Raw genomic sequence first — 25581 nt, forward strand, 5'->3', positions numbered from 1 at the left:
TAAAGATAAGTAGGGCCAGGTTTACTAAACAGGGCAAATTAACGTTAGAGAGCAATTCCGTAAAAGTGCTAATGGGACGGCAAAATTCTGTGTGTGATTTACTGACAATGTGCACCTTAAAGAACACAGACACAGTCAGATCATTTCCATAATGACCAGCGCAATCTTCCAAGAGCTGCGCAAATTACCGCCTGCTTTAATACATGCTTATTTTGGGTGTTAAATAATGGCGTTAATACCATTTGATGTGCGCAAACGTTAGTAAATCGCATTGCGTTATTCATTTTAATACTCTCCTCCTACAAATTTTGCGTCTAATAGGGGAAACTCCTACAAACGCATATTCAATAAGGTCAGGTGCAAAAATAACTATCCACACTTTTTCAGCACTAATTCTTCACTGCGCGTCTAAATCCTCACGGTAATATTTTAACGCCAAAAGATGGTTTGCGCTGGCGTAAGATGGTAGTAAATCTTGCCCTTAATTTAACCATGCTACAGTATATAACTGCATCTACATTTCGATGTTAAACCATCAGTCGCACTGTTTGTGTACTTATGTTTCAAAACAATGAGAGTCATCACTGTTGCAAAGACCCACACATTTGAGAGCTCAGCCAATCATCATATAGAGAAGGCTGGGCTCCACTCGAGACATAAATATATGAAAAGAAAAAATTATTAGATATTGTTTCCAATGCGAACAGTATGATAGCCTTATCGATTTGCAGTGAAACACTTAATTTGACTCGAACCAAGAAAAACTCATTTGGAGCCTCATTTCATACATGAAAATGTATGTTACATCATTTATTTAAAATAAAGTGTTCAGGTATGTACCACTTACATGTATAGACATATTCATATGGAAAACTAATATTTTATGTTATTTGAAGAAATAGTGAAATAGTTTCCAAAAAATATTAATCAGCATAATGGATTTCAACATTGATAATAATAAGAAATGTTTTTTGCGCATCAAATCAGAATATTAGAATGATTTCTGAAGTATGTGACACTGAAGACTGGAGTAACGGGTGCTGAAAATTCTTGAGTTTTTCAAAACCATTTAAAAATCTTACCAAACCCCAATGTTTGATTGCATTTTTACATATTTTTGTCAAATACTGTTTCATTCAGAAATACCTCAAATTAAGGGAGTGAAATGTGTCGCAACAAGAGTTCACATTGACTTTTTAAACAATGGCCAGTGAATTGCTGCTAGAGAGTGAATAATAGAGGTGAGTTGAGATAAGGAACCTACATGGTCAGAAGGGGACAAAGAAACAGTGATTGAGAGAAAGAAACAGGGATAATCCTGTGAGACTTCATCGCCACTCGCACTGAACTACCCCCGCTCCTTCTCTGCTGATTTCTTCCATTCCTTCTCAGCTGCTAGCTTGAGAGGAGACTTGATGTGGTTACCTGGTTACCACCAGGCCTCGTTTGCAGGGTCACTTCATTAATTCCTTTCCTGGTGAAATGGTGGCATGCGTTGGTGTGTGTTTATGTTTGTGTCAGCTCAACAAAGAGCGGTTCGCTCTCACGCTCCACCTGCCGCTGCCCTGTTATAGGATTCACCCACGCACACTCAAACGTTAGCGCACAGTGATGGCCAACTATAGGCCTTGATTTTACCGCTGTCATATTAGCACGCCTAGTAAATCTAGACAAGAAATTAGCTACTCTTGGTAAACATTATGTCATTTCCCATTAGGGCTGGAGAGCTGAGACTGCTTAAGAGAGGATGAGAACCAGGATGATAAAAATTGCTCCTGAAGTGTGATGTCATGCTGTGAAAGTGTGGGGCCTTCTTGTTATAAGATGTCTTATCAAATAGCAAATGAGCTAAATCTGTGTCAGCCATCCATCCATCTTTGAAAACAAGGCTTTTTAAAGCCAACATTCAAAGTTTGTTGACTACTTTTTTTGCTTAAAAATGGCAGTTCATTGTGAATAGTATGAATTTGAATAGCAAGCACTGGGGCGTGAATAATTATTAAGGTTGCATTTAGCCACAGTTTGCACTGTTGCTTATGTTGATGATGTTGTCAAGATGTCACAAGTTTTGTGATATCTTGAGGTTTTTTTCTACTCAGAATAATTTGTGTTATTGTAGCACAAAAAAATTAGTGCTATTGTGTTTTGTGTACGTGTTTGGGTCTGTGTGAGTAGCTTGGTACACTGATTTGTAAAAATACTTCATAAGGTTGCATTGTTTCATGGATTAAACATTGTACAATCAGCTCTTCACATTATTGGCCTGTTTAAAGTGTGCTTGGAAGTTAAATTTATCAGATTTAGAAGTAAAAGTTTTTCTTAAGATTAATTAAGATTTCAAATTAGATTTAGACTACTTAATTCAGAGTCAAGTAGAATTTACATAATTACATATCACATTCATGGGGGAAAATCTCATGAAACTGTAGACTTCCTTCACAGAGACCGTAGATGTAGATGTAGCTGTAGCTGTAGCTGTAAATTTCTTCACTTAGCATTTTACTGTAAAAACCTTTTTTCACTTTAATTTTCACCCCTTTTATGTAATTTTGCTCTTTATAAATATTGAATGCTACCAGTTTCAGACCTGAGATTCCAAACTGACAATCTTTATCTATTTGACAAAAGCATAATGATTATATATGGTCATCTTTGCCAGTGAACCCTTTATGAGTACTTTCTGACGTGTCTTTATCGCGCAGATGGATCCAGTAATCAGCTCCAAGCAATCAAATATTCACAGTTTATCGTCTGCACACAATGAGGACAAATGAAGTGTCCATGCAGCGCGAGTTTGACAATACCCAGGATGAAGGGGAAAAGCGCAGTCTAGTCTTTCATATTAATGCAGCCCAGAGATCATATTTGGAGGTTTGGGAGGCAATGCAGATTCTTGACCTGGCCGGATCGATAGCGTATGCCCCAGAGAAATCCAGATGAAGCACACCGAACAGGGCCAAAGTATAAGAATCATCTCTGAAGCTCTCGTTTGTTCTTTAAAAGGAAGATCAATGTCCCCCCTGTCGCCACTCGGAGAATGCGCAGCCGGACACCGTGCTGGCAATGATACCCCTGTAAATATTTGATGAAGGGATTGAGGAGCTGTTATACATTATAGTTTGCGTCTGCTCGAACTGTCAGTTTTGAAGTCTGTCTCAAAACAGTGCTGTGCAGAGCTCCGTTTCAGGGCTACTGTTCATTTCACGCGCTATCACTTTTTTTTATTGCCCGACTGATGATTTCACGGCTAATCAATTATTCATGAGGTACTAATTAAAGGACAAAATAAAGTAACCCAAGTAAGGGCAGTTCAATTAAACGAGAAGAGATCATTGCCTTGTAAGTCGCCGGTCAATAGAAGACACCACCGCCGCCAACTTTTTCCAAACCCAAACGCAGCATCTTTTCCCCGAACATGCGGGAGCCGTTATTTTAAACCATATTTCTAAAGTTCTCTAAATGAACCCTGCCGTCCCCCTCTGTGCTTCACAGATTCTGGCAAAAACGGCAGGTTTAGAGCTTGCCGTCTGGTTCTATACTTAGCCAGCTAGCGCCAACGCTAGCATACACACGCGCACCTGGACAAGCTTCTGTCCGTCTCCCCAATTGGCACAGGTGCGCTGTTTTGATTGGCTGCGTGCTAATGGCTAATGTGTTCCTGGCTAATGCTTCTGTCACAGCTCCTCATGTCCATCCCTCCCCACCTTCATCAACATCCTCATCCTCTCCCGGGCACCGAACCAAAACATGCCCACCACCATCATCTCACCCGACACCCACCCTCTTTCCTATTCTAGTCACAGAGCTCCTACCTCCCTCTCTGAAACTCGGCTTCATCATCCACATCATTATGGAGATTATCCCATGTCTTTTATTTAATGGTGGCTAATGTATCACCAATAAAGATGAATGAGGGGAGCTGTGAAGCTCTAATTGGAGGGACATGATGTCTGACTCTGAGCCGCTGATAATGTCGACACTGCCAAACAGTTTATGAGGCACCAGCACCAGTCTAAGTGTGTGTTTAGATGGAGGGGAGTAGACAAGTGCTCATTGTTTGAGAACTGCGTGTGAGAGAGTGTTATTTGATCTGTTTTCATGAATTTTGCGTTGAGAGGTTTTGCTCGTGTGCTAAAATTCAAAATGACATGATTGTCTCTGTAATGATATAAACTCTAATAATCATCGGGAAGAAGGAGGCGGGAACCGGCGGACAATCAAATAACATTTAATTTCAAAATAAACACCAAAACAGCGCACCAGCCCCTCACGGACGACTGGTGCGCACAAAATAAAACCAAAACCTAAAATAACGCCCAGGCCTGGTCCTCTCTCGTCCTTCACTGTCGTCGCTCCAGTTTTATATCCTTCCATCTCCTCCATGGGCCTCGAGACCGGTGGGACGAACAGGTGTAGTTCATCTCCAATCACTCCCCCGGCCTCGCTCCCATGTCCCTCGGCCCCGCCCCACTCGTCACATACCCCCATCGCCCCTCGCAGGCCGGGGGGTACTCCCGAGACTGCGCTCTACTCCCCCCCCCCCTCCCTCCGGGGGGGCCGCTCCCGGGGACCTGCGGGAACCTGGGGGTAGGACAGGCGAGGCGAGAGAAAAGGAGATGGAAGGAGGAGCGACAGAGACGAGAGAGGGGAGAGAGGAAAAAAAAAAAAAAAAAATTCCGGTTCCCAGACGCACCGCTGCTCGGCCCTCCACCAGCTGGGTGATCTCCTCCGCGGTGCCTGGCGGTGGCACTGGACGGCCCTCGGCGGACGGCACGACACTCCTCCGCCGCCCGGTGGACGGCGACGGCTCCTCCGGTTTTGGGCAGCCGGCAGGAGTCCCCCGTTCCCTGCTCCTCCCCGTTCCGGCGGAGGCAGCAGGCTCCGGCCACCTGGCGAACGGCGCCGACTCCTCCGCTCCCTCACGGACGGCAGCCGTCTCTCCACATCGTGGGCGGCCGGTAGCGAGCTCGCCCGTCCCCGGCAACTCGCTCCAGTCCACCGCCTCGAGCGTCCATGGCGGCACACTCCTCGCCAGCTCGATGGCACCGCGGATTCACCACAGCGGCGAGGGATCTTCAGCAGCGCGTCCCTCCTTCTCCCGGGCTTCGGCACCACTGTAACGATATCAACCTTCATATTCATCCGGAAGAAGGAGGCGGGAACCGGCGGACAATCAAAAACATTTTAATAACAAAATAAACACAAAACAGCGCACCAGCCCCTCACGGACGACTGGTGCGCATAAAATAAAAACCAAAACACAACTAAAAGCCCAGGCCTGGTCCTCTCTCGTCCTTCACTGTCGTCGCTCCAGTTTTATATCCTTCCATCTCCTCCATGGGCCTCGAGACCGGTGGGACGAACAGGTGTAGTTCATCTCCAATCACTCCCCCGGCCTCGCTCCCATGTCCCTCGGCCCCGCCCCACTCGTCACAGTCTCCCATCAGCTCTTGGTCTGGTCTGTGTATTGAAAGTCTTGATGGCATATTTAGCTTTTGTTTTCCTCTATGTGATATTTTTTTTATTTATAAGAACGATATGAAATGCACAGGAACAGGAAATGATGAGGAGAACACTGTGAGTCACAAAAAATAATATTTTTTTCATTCATGATTTAGTTTTATCCATCATAAAAACTTTTTTATTTATTTTTAATCAGTTTCCTGGAAATCGAACCAGTGACCTTTAGTATCATGTTCTGCTATTATAGACTTTCTTTTTCCTTTGTGAAAGTGTAAAAATGACAATGCAGTTATGACAAAGCTGATTTAACACAATATTCAGTGAATTATTCCTCTGAACTATGCTGTACTTACACGAATCTCTTTCAAGCTTTTCTTCTCTGAATTTTCACATCTGGTCTGTTTTCAAGGGGTGCTCTAAATTTATTCTATTTTTTTTTTTCACTTTTCAATTCACTGTGTTTCAACTTATAAGGCTAAGGTCTTGTGGACTAGGTCACATGCAGAGCTATTTTGTATCTTTTTTAAATGTAAGTTACTATTTCAAATCAACATATAACATAAGTGTTCATGTTAAAGCAATAGTTTACCCCCCCCCCCCCCCCCAAAAAATACAAAATTCTGTCATCATTTCCTTACTCTCATGTCCTTCCAAATCTGTCTTCTGCAAAATGCAAATGAGGATATTCTGGAAAAAAAAACTTGATTTATACAATGAAAGTCCGCATTGTATGAACAAACTGTTGAAACCTTCTTCAGAATTCTTTTGTATTTAACAGAAAAAAGAAAGTCATCCAAGTTTGGAAGAGATGAAAATAAGTGACCAGCTTCATTTTTGGGCGAACTATCGCTTCAAATAAAATTCCAGACCTGTTTGTTGGAAAGTAGCTCACAACAGCTTGGAATTCAGTTGCAAATTTCACATTTGATACATTCTGTCCTGAACTGGAGCCACTTGATCGCATCAGCCAGGGGATCTGGGAAGTCTTATTGGAGCGGTCTCTGAGTACAGGACAAGCCAACCATTGTGGGGCAGATTAGATTAAGAATAATCCTTTCGCTGCGCGCTGAGCCCGTCTGCAAAGTCCACTCACAGTGCATCAGTTACACCACTCCGTTCAGCAACACGTCCCGGGCCCCAGTCCAGCCCAGAGGTCTTCAGCTCGAACCATTCACTGAGACAGAGATGTTCCTTTTACTGTTCGTATAGGTCATGACACAGTCACTGTCATTGTGCTTATGTTTAGCAGAATAGATGGACAGAAAGTACATTCTGTCTGTTGGCCTCATGAATCCTGCAGTCTGTCCTCATCTCCGGTACCGTAAGCACACGTCTTATCCCTGGAGCAAACCTCATCTCTGCACTTTCAGCTCTGGACTTGATGGCAGATCTGACTCAAACAGTGACATAAAATGAAAGGAAATAAATGGAGAGAAAAAAGAAGAAAGGGCAAAGCATCCAAAGTTCTGCATCACTTACTTTTCAATTACAGCAGGCGAAGCAGAACGAATTGTTAGTGCCATTTATTGACTGTGCCTTTCTCGTTATTAAAGTACTAGTGAAGAAATCCGTCCTTTTGTATAACAACCTATCTGTTTTACAATAACAAAATGTTTCTTCTCTGTCGGGTAGCCTTTGTTATTTGGAGAGAAACAAGGAACAGAGAATGGCAGAGATAGCAAAACAGCATGCACTGATACAGTCGGGAGTGATCCTGAAGAATACCTCTTCCCTCACAGCATTCAGCTAAGACCATTGGTGCAGAGCAAAAGTAATGGGTGAATGAGTCGATTATGGTAATGATTGGCTGCCTGAAAGATTTTTCTTATGCCGTATAAGAGGGATATGAGAGATATTGAAAATGCATTAACGGAGATGCAGCACTGGATACTCAGAGATGGAAAACCACAGTGTGCTAGCAGGCAAGCATTGGCCTTTTTCATCCTTGACTTGTGATCCTTACACTTATGTTGATGTTCCACATAATAGACCACATACAAAATGCTGTGATGAATCTCCAGTGCAAATCAAAAAGTTGCAACAGTATTTCCATGTTGGGACTGAATCAAATTTCTTAGAATGGACTTGGATCGTTCTGTTTTGAAACATGCTTTTTTTCTTTTCTTTTTTAATATATTGCAGTGGCAATTTAATATCTAATATAACATCCAACAAAAATTGCTCTCTTAAATAAATAAATAAATAAATATAATTTTCAAAGTGTATGGCATGGTTCAAAATCCTCTGGAGTCGATTAACGCGTATACGTGTTATGAGTCATTTTCTCCCGATAACCCCGAAAAGAACTTAAATTACACTTTCAATTTTAATCGTAGAGATAGGAGCAATACATCAATCGAATCTGTAAAGGGTCTACTTTTTTTGTATACAGACAATAACAACAAAACTTTTTGCACTTATAAAATAAAGATAACAAACAAGGTGTGCCGTGTCTACTTTTAAACTAAACAAGTGCCGCCGAAAACAAATATTCTGTGATAAAGTAATCCATATGAAAACAACGTGATGTCCGTTTTTCACGTCTCTCTTCATTATCTTCTAATGACACCACGCCCCACGCTGAACGCTCTATTCAGATTCTAATGTTTCAAACTGAAGCGCGCAGCTTGAATACGCCCACACAGAAGAAAAAGCAGCAAGACTGTTCTTCAAGTTTTTTTTTTATTTTACTGTTTGCTTAGCGATGAGAGAAATAAAACATAATTCACCCCAAAAAGATGTGATGTGGTTGAGGATTTGAGAAATGGATTTCCTCAGAAAAAAAGAATGAAGCACTTTATTCAGCAGAGATCATAAACATGAGTAAGTCTCTTTTTATTTATTTGTATACTTGTACTAGTTTTCACATAACGTGTAAACATTTTACTAGTTAGACTTTTTCCAAAGACTTTCCAAACTATAATTCCTGACTAAATGTATAATCAAGTGAAACATTATGAAGTTTCAATAACAATATACAATACTATACCATTCAAATGCTTGATGTAAATCATAGAAATGTAACAAATAAATGTAACTGTAACAAATGTAACAAACAATTCTGTTCTTTCAATTTATCCCCCCTAAAAACCTGAAAAATATTCTCAAAAAAAATTGTTTGAAAGTCAGCTTTGATTGTTCCTAATAAACTGTTTAACTGCTCCCCCAAATGGATATTAAATTATGTTCTGGGATAATTAAATATATTCTAAATAAACTACAAACATAAAATTATATAGATTTTTTTTCCCTCACATTCTTTCTTGTAACTCCTCCCTCACAGTGGCACACAGCTGACTTAAAGGCTCATTATGCAGCTCATTATGCGGTCAGTATTATACTTCTGACCAAACAGCTCAAGAGTGGCAACATCTGATATTACACACAATTCTGGACTTTTAATGGCTATATATATATATATATATATATATATATATATATATATATATATATATATATATATATATATATATATATATATACACACACACACACATGTACAGGTGCATCTCAATAAATTAGAATGTCGTGGAAAAGTTCATTTATTTCAGTAATTCAGCTCAAATTGTGAAACTTGTGTATTAAATAAATTCAATGTACACAGACTGTGTGACTTTGGTTCTTTTAATTGTGATGATTTTGGCTCACATTTAACAAAACCCACCAAATCCTAACAAATTAGAATACTTCATAAGACCAATAATTTTTTTTTTTCTTTTTGGTTAATTGCTGGCCTTCTGGAAAGTATGTTCATTTACTGTACATGTACTCAATACTTGGTAGGGGATCCTTTTGCTTTAATTACTGCCTCAATTCAGCGTGGCATGGAGGTGATCAGTTTGTGGCACTGCTAAGGTGGTGTGGAAGCCCGGGTTTCTTTGACAGTGGCCTTCAGCTCATCTGCATTTTTTGGTCTTTTGATTCTTTTGACAATACAATAGATTAATTTTCTGATGGTTATGACTTACAGCTTATGAAAAGTAAAAATTCATTATCTCAAAAATAATATAAATATTTTCTCAAAGATCAATCAAAAAAAAGATTTACAAAACAGAATTGTTCAAGATCTCCAAAGGAGGTTTAATTATGCACACAATACTTGGTTGGGGCTCCTTTTGCACAAATTACTGCTTCAGTGCTGCGTGGCATGGAGGTGATCAGCCTGTGGCATTGCTGAAGCATTTTTGAAGCCTAGGTTACTTTAGCCGCGTTTCCACTGTCGAGCTTAAAGCAGGTGTGCTAGTGCATGCCAGGGCATGCCAGTTTCTCCGCGTCTGGAGAGCATCAGCGCCGCAGATCATTTCAGAAAAATAACAGCTATAACACCAGCATTAAAGACTTTTTAAAATAAGTTGAGCTCAAAACTCACTTTCAGTCAGCAGTGTGTGTTTGAAATAACTTGATCCGATGTGAATTATAATCACTAAACAAGGCATTAATATTTATAAGCGATGCAAAAGACTATGCACGTTAAACATTAACATTACCACAGTAAACATGATAAATGCAACCACTTGGAGAAATCAGACGTCAGCTTCTTATTCTCTGTCACAATTGTGTATTTATATAGTAACATATTTTATCTGTCATAAGTCTCGTCTCTAGAGTTTAGCTCCTCGTAGCATATGTCATCAAAATATAATAATGATTTTTGTTCGGGAGCTTTTATAAAAATAGAGAGTCAGCGCTGCGGATCATTTCAGAAAGCTAACAGCTTTAACACCAGCATTAAAAACTTTTTAAAATAAGTTGAGCTCAAAACTTACCTTCAGTCAGCAGCGAGTGTTTGAAATAATTTGATCCGATGTGGATTATAATCACCATACAAGGCAAAAATATTTATAAGCGATGTAAAGACTATGCACGCTAGACATTAACATTACCAAAGTAAACATGGTAAATGAGCTTCTTATTCTCGATCACAATCGTGTATTTATTTAGTAACTTATATAATCTGTCATAAGTCTCGTCTCATAAAAATATAATAATTGTTTTTGTTTGGGAGCTTTAATAAAAATAGAGATATTATCATTCAGTCTAAATGTGACGTATAGGCGACTGTGGCTACAAATAAACAGAAACAGACTCGACTGAATAAGCAGTTTATTTTCATAAGCGTTAAAAATAAATAAATAAATAAAATAGAAATACATTTATTTATGTGTGATTAATTTTGAGTCCTAATAAATTAATTCATTATGATCAATGTATCACTTTTTCTATAGTAAAACATTGATGCTTTTGAATTTGAATATTTAACAAAGCATGCAAACAAACGGCCGCTTTTATCATGTTCGTTTTGTGATCCGCTAGTTCCAGTGACTTATTTCTTAGTTTCCTGATAACTTCTCTTGTTGGTGAAATGATGGGGTTGCGTGAAGTTGTTCTGAGAGGCGTGTAAAGGGCGTGTTTTAGTGAAGCGCAGCGGAGCTTCAGGCTCGACTGTGGAAACCCTGCGCTATTCTGGCCTCGGTGCTGCTGGCCCGAGGCTATTAGCCCCACCCGGCCTGTTTTAAGCCCTGGCTCGCACTGGCCCGACAGTGGAAATGCGGCTTTTGATACTGCGCTTCGTCACCTCTGTTTAATTTGTCAGATGTTACTTATCTTGCTCTTCACAGTACCCCATAGACTCTCTGTGAGGTTCAGGTCAGGTGAGTTGGCTGGACAATCAAGCACAGTAATATCATGGTCAGTAAACCACTTGGTGTTTTTGGCACTGTGGGCAGGTGGTAATGTCCTGCTGCAAAATGAAATCAGCATCTCCATAAAGCTTGTCAGCAGATGGAAGCATAAAGTGCTCCAAAATCTCTTGGTAGATGGCTGTATTGACTTTTGACATGATAAAACACAATGGACCAACACCAGCAGACGTCACGGCTCCCCAAATCATCACTGACTTCGGAAACTTCACACTACACACTTTTTTTTCCTGAAGGCGTCTAAGTGTGTTGACTCTTGATGTGCCTACTCCAGCTTCAGTCTACTCCTTGTGAAGCTCTCCCAAGTTCTTGAATCAGCTTTTCCTGACTATCTTCCCAAGGCTGTGGTCATCACTGTTGCTTGTGTACCTTTTTCTACCACACTTTTTCCTTCCAGTCAACTTTCTATGAATATATTTTGACTTTCCCATAACTGTGATTGCGTGTTCTAAACTAGCCCAAGACATACCCAGTATTTATACTGAAAATAAATTAAACTGATCACGCTCAAAATGGAATATTCTAATTTTTTGAGATACTGAATTTTGAATTTTCCTAAGCTGTAAATCGTAACCATCAGAATTAAAACAAGAAAACTCTTGAAATATTTCAGTTTGTGTGCAATGAATCTAGAATATAAGAAAGTTTGCTCTTTTTTGTTTTACAAAAAATAAAGAACTTTTCCATGATATTCCATTTTTTTAGATGCACCTGTATAATACTGACCATATTTAATAGTATTTTGAACCATGCCATACACTTTGAATATAATATTTATTTATTTGTTTGTGGGAGCAATTGTTGCATATGTGTGTGTGTGTGTGTGTGTGTGTGTGTGTGTGTATATATATATATATATATATATATATATATATATATATATATATATATATATATATATATATATATATATATACATATATATATATATATATATATGGTTATTTTTTTCTTTCATTGGTTGAATTATAAGAGCATTCTAACTGCATTACAATGGGTTTCATCACGCAGTGAATGCTTCTCGACTTCTGTTTGTTTACTTGTCAAACTTTTTTTGTTGATCTACCCGTCAGCTCTCCTATCGTCTATCAGTCCCTCAAAGTTACACATTCAGCACAAATGACATTATGTCAGGGGAATGTCTTTAAATTCTGATCAAGGAAAAATCGTACCATTTGTTGTCTTCTTTTTAAAGTACTTAAAAAGTTGCGCTTGAACCATTTTGCACGATAAATGATGGAAACTTGCTGCTGCTTATTGCTGCTTGTTACAATACCAAGTTTTGATTGGCCAATTACTTTTATTTATTTTGTGAATTATCATAAGTAGAGCATTATTTTGTACATTTAATTTGCACAGCTGTTTAGAAGTCTCTTTAAGAAATCTGCCACAACACAAAGTATTCTGGGTGACTAGAAGAACTACACTTTGATAAAGTTACAATTATATAACAGTTCTAGTCATTAAATCTGATACATTTGTCTGTAAAGTAACTCTAAATAAGAAAAAAATATTTGATATTGCAAACTTGTTTGATACCAGTCATTACTTTTTAGCAATTTAACAGGCTTTTACAACAACAACAACTGATCGTTTATTTACATAATTGTATTATAATAATTATGAAACTCCCTGTGGAGTTTAAATGTATCATTTCAGAAATAGGAATTATTATAATTATGGTGATTAATGGTGATGATGGTATACTATCCTGTTTTATACTATAACCGCAATGATTATTGTCGTTATTAATATTTCTCTATTACAATTAATTTATTTTAATAATTAACGGCAAACGACATTTTAACCCCCAAAATAAACCTCTTGTCACATCTGTTTTGATTAGTACAGTCTGTGGGGACCAGGCTCTGCATTTCCTCAACTGATACGCACCAGCCAGACAGAAGCAATCGATCGCAGAGGCCACCCCACGGTCTCCCCCCTCTTTGTGTTTATGTGTTTTTTACTATCTTTTTTTTTGAGGGAAACTGTCAAGCCCTATCCCAAAGAACAGGGACCAAATAGCAAAAATAATGTACGCTTTCGTGCGTTTCTTGGAGGACGATATGTGCTACGCGTTACCTGTGTCAGACGTGAAAGATTTCCAGCCCGTGCACAAAAGAGATTTTGATGATCAGAAGGTGTATGTGGTGTTGAGAGGCGCAGGCCAGCCTGCTAAAGCACACATCCTCGCCCTGGCAGGTAAGTTCTGCTTTTCTCTTCTTATTAACTAACGTTATAATAATAACCTCCATAAATAACCATAACACGCATGCTACGCTATATAAAAGCTTAACGGATCATCTGAAATGTCATGCAACTTTGACATAAATCATTTTCTCATTTGCATGTGCATGAAACATCATCTGTGAAGCATTATATTATATTTATGGCGTAATATGAAAAGTTACCACACAAATTATCATTTTAATTTGACATAAGCTGAATGAACATGCTTTAACACGCATGAATTGGGGTGTTAAGAGAAGATTAATGATGTAACCTGAGTGTTTTGATGTGATAAATGGATGAAGACGAAGAATATGTCATACAAGGTTTGATGCCTCCTTGATTGTTCTGGTGTTTTTAGCTCATCGTGATTGCGGGGTTTGTGTTACAGAGAGATGTAATAGTGTCTGTGATTGACAAGCCCAGTAATCTGAATATAAACTAAAGGAAATGGGTGTCAGAAACGTCTGAATAAGTTGGTGAAAGTAGAAACGAAAGATAAGAGGGGTTTAAAGCAGAGAGAGGCTCGGGATGCTAAGCGACTGTTAGCCTACTGCTGCTAGCACTTCCTTCATTTATCGGCGGTGCATAAGAGCTTAAACGCGAATAAAACCACTGTAACAGTCTTTCTAAATTGATAAAGATACGGGAAAGCAGATATGATAACCTAAAAGTTAACGGTTTGAATTTTAACGGTTTGTTTATTATAGCTCTAGCAGCTAGGTTACTGTCATCACATTAGCTAGCCAGGTAAGGCATATTTTATGTCGTTTTATATTTACGCCCCTCAGTTTGCTTGAAAGCTTACGTCGGCATATTATACTGTTAAATTATAACTTGTCCGAGTATTATGTGTGGTTTAAATCAGTGCTGGTGGCACATCTGTTATCATGTGACACTTCCTGCTTCAGCTCAAGTTATAAAAACCTCCAACCACTTTCACTCTTGCCACTCTTCAACCAAGTCTATTTAGATACATTACTAATCTACATGTGTGGCTCAACCTGGTCTTACAACCCTGATCTCGTTAGGGACAGAAGTCTGGAGTCCACAGTACAGCTTTTAAATCAGTTGCTTTAATTTAAGCAGTCTGCAGTCTGTTGTGGCCGACCTTGAGGCTCATCTCTCAAACCTGGCCAGTGTAAAACTTTTAATACTTAGTTAGCATTCAAGATCTTAGAATGATGATTGAGGGCATTTTCCACTTGACATGATAAGGGGTTAGGTTGGCACATTTATATAGTCCGTCTTCTCCAATTGGCCTTGGGTACTTGACACTGCATCACACATTGACAGCTGTGATGACCCCGCCTGTCAAAACCATATTGATGCTGCACCGTCAACGTTGCTCTGCAAAGTTAAACGCTCCATTAATAGTTTATTGCAACAATAGCTAGTCATCTGTGTCATTACAAGGTTACTGGGAAGCTTCTCCACCAAACTCATAAAATGTTTCTCTTGCTGATGTGGCCTTGTTTTAACCATATCATCATTCCAGAGCAAAGAGATTAAATATTTGCGTCTCTGACTTGTTTCCCCTTCTCTTTTTTTTTTTTTTAGAAAGCATTGAGGAATTTGAGCACAGTATTATGCAAAAGAAGATGAAAATACCCAAGATGTCAAACAGGAACACAGTTGAGAATCATTTTGGCGATGAGAGAGTGCTCCTTAGACATAAAAAGGTCAGTATGCAGGTTTTTAAGAAAGGTTTTAAGATTTGGGAGACTTTAAGACTTTTGCAGGCTTGCTGTTACTGTTCTGGATTTGTAGATGGGGAACATGTGGACAGATCAGGAATGGCTCAACAGGGATTTTCTGCTGATGTTAAGAATGTATTTTATATTCCGCAAGCAAAACAAGACAAAATACTAGAACATGTTTTGACGCTTACAGAATTTGTCCTGACATTTCAAACGTTAGGGCCTGTTTTGTTTAATCTGCCAGTTTTAGCTAGATACCAGAAAGGCCATGTGTTTCACTCTTGGGTTTGTGTGTGTTTTTTTTTTTATGCCATGTCTTCTTAATTGTACAGTCCATTAAGTTTACAACTCACTTTTGTGTGCTCTTGCAGTTCACACCCTAATTACTTAGTGTGTTTATAATTTAAACTGAGTTGATGATTTTGGCTCACATTTAACAAAAACCCACCAATTCACTATCTCAACAAATTAGAATACTTCATAAGACCAATAAAGAAAACATTTTTATTGAATAGTTGGCCTTCTGGAAAGTGCGTTCATTTGCTGTACATGTACTCAATACTTGGTAGGGGCTCCTTTTGCTTTAAATACTGCCTCAATTCAGCGTGGCATGGAGGTGATCAGTTTGTGGCACTGCTAAGGTGGTATGGAAGCCCAGGTTTCTTTGACAGTGGCCTTCAGCTCATCTGCATTTTTTGGTCTCTTGTTTCTCATTTTCCTCTTGACAATAGCCCATAGATTCTCTATGGGGTTCAGGTCTGGTGAGTTTGCTGACCAGTCAAGCACACCAACACCATGGTCATTTAACCAACTTTTGGTGCTTTTGGCAGTGTGGGCAGGTGCCAAATCCTGCTGGAAAATGAAATCAGCATCTTCAAAAAGCTGATCAGCAGAAGGAAGCATGAAGTGCTCCAAAATTTCTTGGTAAATGGGTGCAGTGACTTTGGTTTTCAAAAACACAATGTACCAGCACCAGCAGATGACATTGCACCCCAAATCATCACAGACTGTGTAAACTTAACACTGGACTTCAAGCAACTTGGGCTATGAGCTTCTCCATCCTTCCTCCAGACTATATGACCTTGGTTTCCAAATTAAATACAAAACATGCTCTCATGTGAAAAGAGGACTTTGGACCACTCGGCAACAGTCCAGTTCTTCTTCTCCTTAGCCCAGGTTAGACGCCTCTGACGTTGTCTGTGATTCAGGAGTGGCTTAACAAGAGGAATACAACAGCTGTAGCCAAATTGACACATCTATATGCCTTTACCCCAGCCTCAGTCCATTCCTTGTGAAGTTCACTCAAATTCTTGAATCGATTTTTCTTGACAATCCTCATAAGGCTGCGGTTCTATTGGTTGGTTGTGCATCTTTTTTTCACACTTTTTCTTTCCACTCTACTTTGTTAAAATGCTTGGACACAGCTCTCTGTGAACAGCCAGCTTCTTTGGCAATGAATGTTTGTGGCTTACCCTACTTGTGAAGGGTGTCAGTGATTGTCTTCTGGACAACTGTCAGATCAGCAGTCTTCCCCATGATTGTGTAGCCTAGGGAACCAAACTGAGAGACCATTTTAAAGGCTCAGGAAACCTTTGCATGTGTTTTGAGTTGATTGGCATGATTGGCTGATTGGCACGTCACCATATTCTAATTTGTTGAGATAGTGGGTTTTTGTTAAATGTTAACCAAAATCATCACAATTAAAAGAACCAAAGACTTAAAGTACTTTAGTCTGTGTGCATTAAATTTATTTAATACAGAATTTCACAATTTGAGTTGAATTACTGAAATAAGTTAACTTTTCCACGACATTCTAATTTATTGAGATGCACCTGTAAAAGGAAAGTCACACTAGATGTGTTCCTCCATTCATACCCATGTGAATGCAAGCATACAAGAACGATTTAAGTTCAATTTATGGACTCTGCCCTACATATTTGGATAGTAGAAACAGATTTGATCTAAACATCAAAGTTGGACCACATCACTTAATGTTAACATTTTAAACCAGTGGGGAAAGTGGAGTAGTTTATATGTTATTTATAATCTATAGTAATACATTTAAAAAGATATATACACCCACATTAAAACAAAACAAAACTTTGAGCTACAAGCGAGAAGCTGTTTGGAGAGTCATGTGTCCATGCATTCATGTGACGCACAGTGCTGTGCTGTTCATTTTCAATTAATTCAAAAGAACAAAAGATGAAGGAAATTTAGATTACTTATGAAACAAGGTCTTTAAATCTATTGTGGATCTTTTGTTAACTGAATAATTCTCATTAGGTGTGTGAATTAACTTATCTCTGGAGAAAGGTAGATATCCAAAAAATAATAGTATATTTTTATTTACTTGTATGCAATTGGTCAAGATGCTGAATGTTGTGATGCAGGTCCAGTCACATGAACAACAGAGGGCCAGTTCCAACTCCTCAAAGAGCCTGGCTGCTGTGGTGGCACGGCTGGAGAGGAACGCTGTCAACTCCTGCACTGAGGGAGAGGAACTGGACAGACTCACAACTGAGGAAGAAGAAGAGCAGGATGAGGCCGTGGTGCCTCGTGTACTGTATGAGGAGCTGGTGCACAGCTACAGGCAGCAGGAAGAGGAAATGAGACGCCTGCAGCAGGAACTGGAGCGCACACGCAGGCAGCTGCTGCAGCAGGCCAAGAAGCTCAAGGAGTACAGCAGTCTGCTGACCGAAGTCAAGGAGCTGCGTGATTTCAATCGACGCCTACAGGACGTCCTGCTCATGAGGCTTGGCAGCGGTAAGATTTTCATAAATCATACGTATCAGCACTCTTGACATTCTAAAGGCCTGTTCACACCAATGCTGATGTAATGATACAGTATGCCCATGTAAAATATTTGTACTAAACTCGTTGAACAGATCTAATGCAGAATTTTGATTGGTTGCTAAATTGAAGGAATTCATTGTTTTGATTTAAAACCTAAACCTTAAAATGTATCCGTATTGTAAATTCTTACTGACCCGTTTCAAACATGGCTCATCCAATCAGAACTTAATGTCAGAATTATCCGTTTTGCTTTGCAATCCAATTTAGCTTGTTAGCATTTTATAAGGCTTTATAGAGCTTTTTTTCACTTAATACAAAAGCAGCAATGGTTAGTCAACTTTAAGTAGGTAATAGTGAGTGACAGATGTAGTGTCCGATTCAGTGACGATCAAGGACTTACTGTATGTTCAGACAGCCATTTAAATGTGCTCTTTTGTAATTTTTAGGGTTGCCAGTCAATTAAAATTTTCATCATTTGATTAATTTGATAATTGTTTAGCATACCAAGTACTTAATTAATATTCTGCATATCAAGTAATTAAGTCATGTAATTATGTTATTAATTAATCAACTTAATCGCACGCATCAGTATTTGCTGAGGAAAGCCTCCAAAAAAGCAGATAATACAGTTATTATATCATTGCAGCTGAAAACATTGAACAGACTTTAAAAAAAGTGACTTTAAAAGTCAATTTCTTGTATTATATTGTAATTTTATATTATTAAATACAAGTCTATCATCCTGCAGTCCACAGCAATCTGTTTCGCAGTCTACAAAACATGTTTTTGGCATCCTTTTGCACAATTTTTTTAACCTTTTTTTTAGTTAATTATTTGTACTAAGTTAGCATATTAAATTGGTAGCCATATTAGTTTTAAATTTTTAATGGTTTTCCACATAGTTCTAAGTTGCTGCTTAAAGAGGACATGGTGTCCAGAGCGCTCAGGCCAGTATCCCGGCCAGCTGCTGCGTCTGTGTGTGTGTGTTTGGGGGGAACAGACTGTGGTCTGGAGCAAGCTGGTGGAGCAGGCTGAAGATTAGACCGGCCAGGGTTCTTTAGGGTCAGACGTGCAGTGCACTGACCGATATTAAAACTCAACAGATACATTAGAGCTTAGTGCGGCCAGCCACCAAGCCAGCTTACTGAGCTAAAATGACCCGGTTGTCTTGAGGCACGGGAGAGCTATGTTTCAGGCAGCACTCCAAAGGGAGCGGGCCAGGTCTTACTGCGGCAACACTGAACTGAATTCAAAACTCTCATTAGAGAGCGGGGAACTTCTGCCGTCAACACTTTTTCAGGATTACAATCATCTTTCTCCTGTTAAATTGTGCTTCACTGAATGGTGAGCAGTGTTTTGCTTTGCTTTATACAGAGCCGATGCATGACAATGGCACACAGACAATCAAAGCAGAGGTGGTGGAGCCGATCAGTGAACCACAGGAGGTGTGTCAAGAGGAAGCCAACACTAGCTCCACCCACTCCCCATCCCCGAGAACCGTCTACACCTTCAATGATGGAAAAGTATGTAGTCCTGTGCTTTTTTACTGTATTTTTCAAACATCCCAAAAATTCATGACACCCAATCTTCATTCTAGCCTTTTTAGCAGAAAAGAAATCTTACAAAAGATTTTTATTTCAGCTGTTCTTTTAATTCAAAAATTCTGAAAAAAAATCACTGTATCACCATAAATATTAAGCAGCACAAGTGTTTTCAACATCTTACTGACCCCAAACTTTTGAACGGTAGTATATATTATGTATAACTAACACCTCATTCATTATATTTATTTAATAACAGCATGTCAGTTGTGATGAGACCTTCCAAAGTTATGGTCTTGATTTTTATTGAACAGATTCATTTCTTATTCATGGAAGAAATGTGACTTGACTTCAGTCATTAGTTCAATGCCGACAGGATTCCAGCTACTCTATAAACTATTGAATAAGCAAGACAATTCAGTGATTTTGCGGATGCTCCTCATGTTAGCGCAATTCAGTGTTTCTTTAAATGTTTGGTAGTGGTGTTTGGTTTGTCTAATTGACTAGCGAAATCCCTTCTACAACCTTCCCCCTGTCAGTCTCAAAGGGCCTTTTAACCAGAACGCTTGCTGTGATTTTGAGCCCTGTTAGCAGACATCGGGTCCGCATTTTGCGTTCCTCCGCCTGCCTCGCATGACAGGAGGGAATTTGTGTTACATGCTGAAAGGGTTCTCAGTTCAAGCGTGAAGAACAAAAGCAAATTAAGCCCTTACACATATACGCACACATATCTGGCATTAATTATTTGTACCACAGGAATTGCCCTGAGTGACAGGTAGCCGTAGAAAGGCAAATCTCCTCTAAGTTAAGAGCAGTGAAAAGCTTGTGTGCTGGACCAGGGCCTAAAGCACATTAGCTGCATTGGGGAAAAGCCACTGGATCCGAGCCTGAAGACTGCTCAGGGTGACAAAACAGAAGGCACATTACCACAGCTGATACTCACCAGCTGCCCATCAATCCACCTGATGGCTTGTTGGACTGTGTCATCCACAGTGTGGCTTAAAAGTCAACACTCTGGTCTGGCATCTGTCAAAACACATTACTGCATTTAATGAACCCAGACACCTCACCACTGAATTTAAGTGTGACGCGTCTCTCATATCTGGTGATCGGTACCTAGATCTCAGAGGGTATGTGGAAGGGTTAAGTGTTGTTGCATCGCATATCACAAAATACCAGAACCTTCACTGGACAGGGTTCCTACAGTCATGGAAAATTTGTCAAAGTAGTTATGCTTTGCTCTAAAATATTTCGTCAGCTAATTATCGCTCCTGAGTAGAGTAAAACCTGTCTTGCAAGCACCTAGAAAGGTCAAGGAAATTCATTGCTCAAAAGGATTTCTTTTTTTTTTTACATGTATGTATTTATTTAAAGTAACAGAGGTCATAATAAATGCATTATTTATTAGTTTATTTATTTTTTAATCCTGTTCAAACATTGACATAGGTTTGGTTCATACTACTTGCTCCCTCCTCAAGTATCTATCTATCTATCCATCTATCTATCTGACTGTATTTATCTGTCTGTGTATTTTTTATAAAAAAAACCAACAACAGACCATCATTGCACTACATGCAACACAAACAGCTGTCAACAAGCTTAAATCTGAATCACATAGAATCTTGCATTTCATCCTCCATAAACAGAGCAGTTTAATTCATTGTGAAGGGAAAGCTACCATGTCTCAGACACACTTAGGGGAATAGGTCACATGGCACTGAAGTGGCAGAATGTGAAAGCAAAATCTTGTCAGTGACCGTGTGTGTATGCTGCATATTTGAAGAAGAGTCTGTCTTTTGCAGGTGCACTTGGGTGGAGGGATTTGGGTGGAGGAGGAGAAGTGGCACCAGCTACAACGGACACAGGGAGACTCAAAATTCACCAAAAATCTGGCGGTGATGATCTGGGGCACAGAAACCCTGAAGAACCGGAGCGTGACTGGCGTCGCTACGAAGAAGAAGAAAGACGCCCTGCCTAAACCACCGCTCTCACCGAGCAAGCTCAAAATTGTTCGAGGTGAACACAGTCTTTAAAAGATTAGTTATTAAAATTAGGTTGGGGTTGTATTTCTAGTTCTGCTGATAGAAGTTATTGTAGAACAAATTTTAGCTTCCAGAACAATTTTTTATATCATAGAAACAACTAATATGGTACTTAAAACTTCATTTAAAGAAGTTAAACTTAAATATAAAAAAAATGTACAGGGGAAATAAACATCAAATTACAAGGTATTTTTTTCTGTTTTCTTGGCTAATTTCTAGTCTAATATTTCATTCCAGAGTGTCTGTATGACCGTGTATCTCAAGAAACAGCTGACAGTGCAGAGATCACCCAGCGGTTATCCAAAGTGAACAAATACATATGCGAAAAGATCATGGATATCAACAAATCTATCAAGAATGAGGAACGGCGAGAGTCCAAGCTTCTCATCCAGCAGACGGTGAAGATGGAGAACTTCCCCTACGACGGTCTGTAGGGGGTGCTGAAGTTGTCACCATAGCTCATTCTACTCCTCAAGGACTTCAGGTGGAGAAGGTGCACGTAATCAACGATGCTGCCAGTTGAGATTTCCACTGATGCCCTCCCGAGACCTCTCTGTCTCCTTACTCTTGTAGACCCTGTTTTACAGCCTGTCTGACAGTTTTACCCCTCACTGCACTGCCTTAGCATGCTGGTGTGCATTCTGTGAGTGAATGGGGTGGGGTTTTTTTTAAGCTTTGACGGGGGATCTCGGGGTGGGTCGGATATTATGCCTGATAAGACAGGAGCGATCCTTTAAATCGTGTGCGAGAAAAATGTGTTTGGCACATCAGCTTGTGTTCTGTGTCAGAACATGTCCTAATGTACTAAAGAGGTTTCCCTTCAGGAGAAGTATTCATGTTTCAGGAGGATGTTTGTGAGGTGTCATATATGCTGGCTTAGAGTCGGAGTCTTAAGGAGAGATAGGTCACTTCACAGGGACCATCTGCTAAAGGTACTTAACATAAAGAGTTGCACTTTTAAACAGGGTCACACCCTGCATCGTCTTAATGAACGATTGATTTAATTAATCAATCTAGGCCTAATTGTTCCCGTTAATTGCTTTCCTGAGATGACTACTGATGGTCTGTTGTTGTTTTTGATGGTTGGTAGGAGTGGAGAGGTCGCATGTAGTCAGTGGTTTTAAGCAGTTATCCAGGAAGACGGACTCAGCATGTGTTGTTCACAAAAAGGTGAAATGAAAGTAAAGTTTAAACTTTATACGATCATTAGTAGACTTATGTTTGTTTTAGGCTATATACTGCCTTCAAGTCCTGTTGGGAAGTTCCTGTGGTTTAATACTTGTGATTATGGTGACGTGTTTTCAAGTCATTTACAATACTTTACAATTTCTTTTCATGTTTTTGAAAGGAAATACAGTAAAACAGTTCATTTCTGAAATTTTATTACAAGTATTACAAGTGTTTTTTTATTAGTTTTTGTTTTTACTTTAATACATTTTAAAATGTCATTAATTCTTGTGATGGCAAAGCTGAATTTTCAGTAGCCATTACTGCAATCTTCAGTGTCACATGATCCCTCAGAAATAATTCTATAATAATGATTAAGTGATCAAAAAATATGTTTACTGTTAACAATATTAATAACAATCGCGGCACTTAATATTTTTGTGAAAATGTTGATACTTTTTTCCAGTATTCATTAATGAATAGAAAGTAAAAAAAAGACATTTATTTAAAATATAAGTCTTTTGAATAAAAGTATTAATTTCTTTTTTTAAAAATTGTATCGGCCTTTGATTAGCAGTGTATAATCTAACAAAATGAATGTTTTGGTAAAATTTGTGGCCTAAAAATAAATATCCACCATTAATTTAGATTTCTCTTTACATTTCGTCTGATTCAACTCCGAAGAGAGTATTTAATGCCATATTTTGAAGTATGCTTGAATTCTTATTAGTGGAGATGTCTTGTGTACAAAAGCACCAGAGTTGACGACAATGCAGTAAAAGTGACGTAAGGTATACATTAAGATTCTTGTAAACAACAAGAGCACATCAAATTTGATTTCAGTGTACTTGATGGACTAGCCATGGGACGGGAGTTATTGTATTATCGGGTCTACAGAGATGGAGACCACCTTAGACCTTTTACCAGCCATAAATTGCACTTGGGACGGAGGGTAAGTGGAAATCTGAGCTAGGCTGCAGGGCCTTTTTCCAGCTGGCAATCATTGGGAACCGTGTTCTCCGTTTTTTTTAGCAAGCTGTGATTGTAAAATGAGCTGATATTGCTTTAACTGCACTTTGGTGTGAGTGTGGAGAGATGCCAGGCACCGTGTGCAGACGTGGGGTAAGACTGTCAGCAGTGCTTGGGAGTAACATTAGCCTCATCCTTCTGGTCGCACCAACAGCAGGGTCTCTGCTCCAGCCCACCTGTAGAGGGCGCGCTCATTATGGGAGGAAATAAGATATCGTGACAACTTACAATGAGCCATGCCATCCACACTTTAGTCCTTTGTCTCCCCTTGTCGTCTTTATTTTCATCATAAACAGTCTTGTCAGCGTAACGATAGAAAAAAGACCCTCTTACAGATTTGGGTTCTTGACTGTGATGCCAAATCGCTTACTGTGAATTAACAGATCACCGATCTGCCACGCAAACGCCTCCCTATTTTCTTTTTTCTTTTATTTGTTTTATTTTGCTATTTTAATCAACTATGTTTATTAGTGGGGAGAAAATTTCAGTGTATATTTGGAATATATTCTCATGTTTTTGAACATTTCACTGTTTGCATCCAGGCTGCACCTTATCTCACTAAGCTTCTGGTTCAAAAGCGAGTTAAACAGTGTTGTAATTCTGTCTTTATCTTTGCTGGTTCATATATAGTTTCTAATCATTTCTATTTTTACAGTGTATATGTGATGTTTCACCATTAACGTAGATCCTGGGTACTCGTATTTCTTAAAGAATGCAGGGCTCTCCACGAATACATCATCTCTAATGACAGAAACCCATATCTTAAATTGATATATATCATGGATTTTTTACCGCAGGTATCTTGATGCTTCAAGAACTTCAATTTATGAATTTCACCTCACTGTGAGTCATTTGTTATGGACTATCATTTAATTTGGAGTCATTTACGTCGAGAGGCAGCCGTCACCTGCCTTTCCCTTCCGAGGAAGTCATTGTCCATCTTCGACAACGTAGCACTTTAATCCTAAGGAGGGGGGAAAAAAACATAAAAATCCGTCAATGTTGGCTTCTTTGTTGTGATTTACCCAAGCCAGTTTAAACAAAAAAAGTCAACAAGCATTTAACAATGCTTGTGAAAAGACGTTCACGAGAAATCATAAATCAGCTATCAGTTTTCTGCCACTCATAGCAGTTTAGCATCCATTTGTTTCTCATTCTCTCGAGACTGTGAAAGCGATTCCTTTTTTCTTTCTTACAGCGACGTACCTCCAATATGTCAAGGTAATTACGGGAGAGGACAGATTGTACTAAGGTTCTTTTGTCCCACTGAATGTCTTTCTCTTCTTCTGTTTTTTCTGTAGATATTTCCTGTATTGTATGATATGTATTGCCACACTTATTGAATATTTGATGTTCCATAATGAGCGTACGTACTGTGCGTGTATACTGGAAAATGACAGCTTTAGGTGTGCAGAGGTTGAATGACAGCCAAACTTTATCATCGGTCCATGTGGTCATACTTTTTATGTGGAGATTTGCTAGTGGAATCGTTGCCTTGAAAAAGTCTACAGCATTATGTATTGCTCTTATTTTTTGTTTTGGGGGATTTTTGCCTCGCAGCTGCTCCGAGACCAAATTCGGGCACGGCGTTCAGATCCGAGCAAAATTTAAAATGAAACGTTTCTTCAGTTGTGAGATCAAAGCAGTGAATCCCATCAGGGAAAATCTGATTTTTAAATACAATCATGTACAGTATTTATAGGCTACAAATGCAAAGCAGTAGCCTCGCGGAGGCTGTTTTTCTCTTCTGGGAGACTGTGGTGAGGCTGGTGCCTGTGCTTTCAGTGGCTGTGTAATAGAGGTACTTAGCTTTGAGCTGGTCTGTGCTCAAAATGGCAAGTCAAAGCGCGTGAGGGATCAACATATCATCTCAGTTGTTCTCAGCGTATTGTCCAGGAGACGTTTTGTCATGTCA

At 39.2% G+C, this 25581-nt stretch overlaps 2 protein-coding genes across 2 annotated transcripts in view; both read left to right on the forward strand.

Moving 5' to 3' along the window:
* Window positions 1-25581, forward strand: part of agbl4 (AGBL carboxypeptidase 4) — a 348143-nt gene that overhangs the window by 253787 nt on the left and 68775 nt on the right. The window lies entirely within an intron of this gene.
* Window positions 13019-22793, forward strand: LOC132097946 (BEN domain-containing protein 5-like). Its single transcript, XM_059503963.1, has 6 exons — window positions 13019-13364; window positions 14952-15073; window positions 17485-17857; window positions 19262-19410; window positions 21231-21444; window positions 21708-22793. Exons 1-6 carry the CDS (start codon window positions 13196-13198, stop codon window positions 21902-21904), a joined length of 1224 nt encoding a protein of 407 aa, XP_059359946.1. The 5' UTR covers window positions 13019-13195; the 3' UTR covers window positions 21905-22793.

The sequence above is a fragment of the Carassius carassius genome, chromosome 21 (assembly GCF_963082965.1).
Source record: "Carassius carassius chromosome 21, fCarCar2.1, whole genome shotgun sequence".
In the NCBI taxonomy this organism is placed as follows: Eukaryota; Metazoa; Chordata; class Actinopteri; order Cypriniformes; family Cyprinidae; genus Carassius; species Carassius carassius.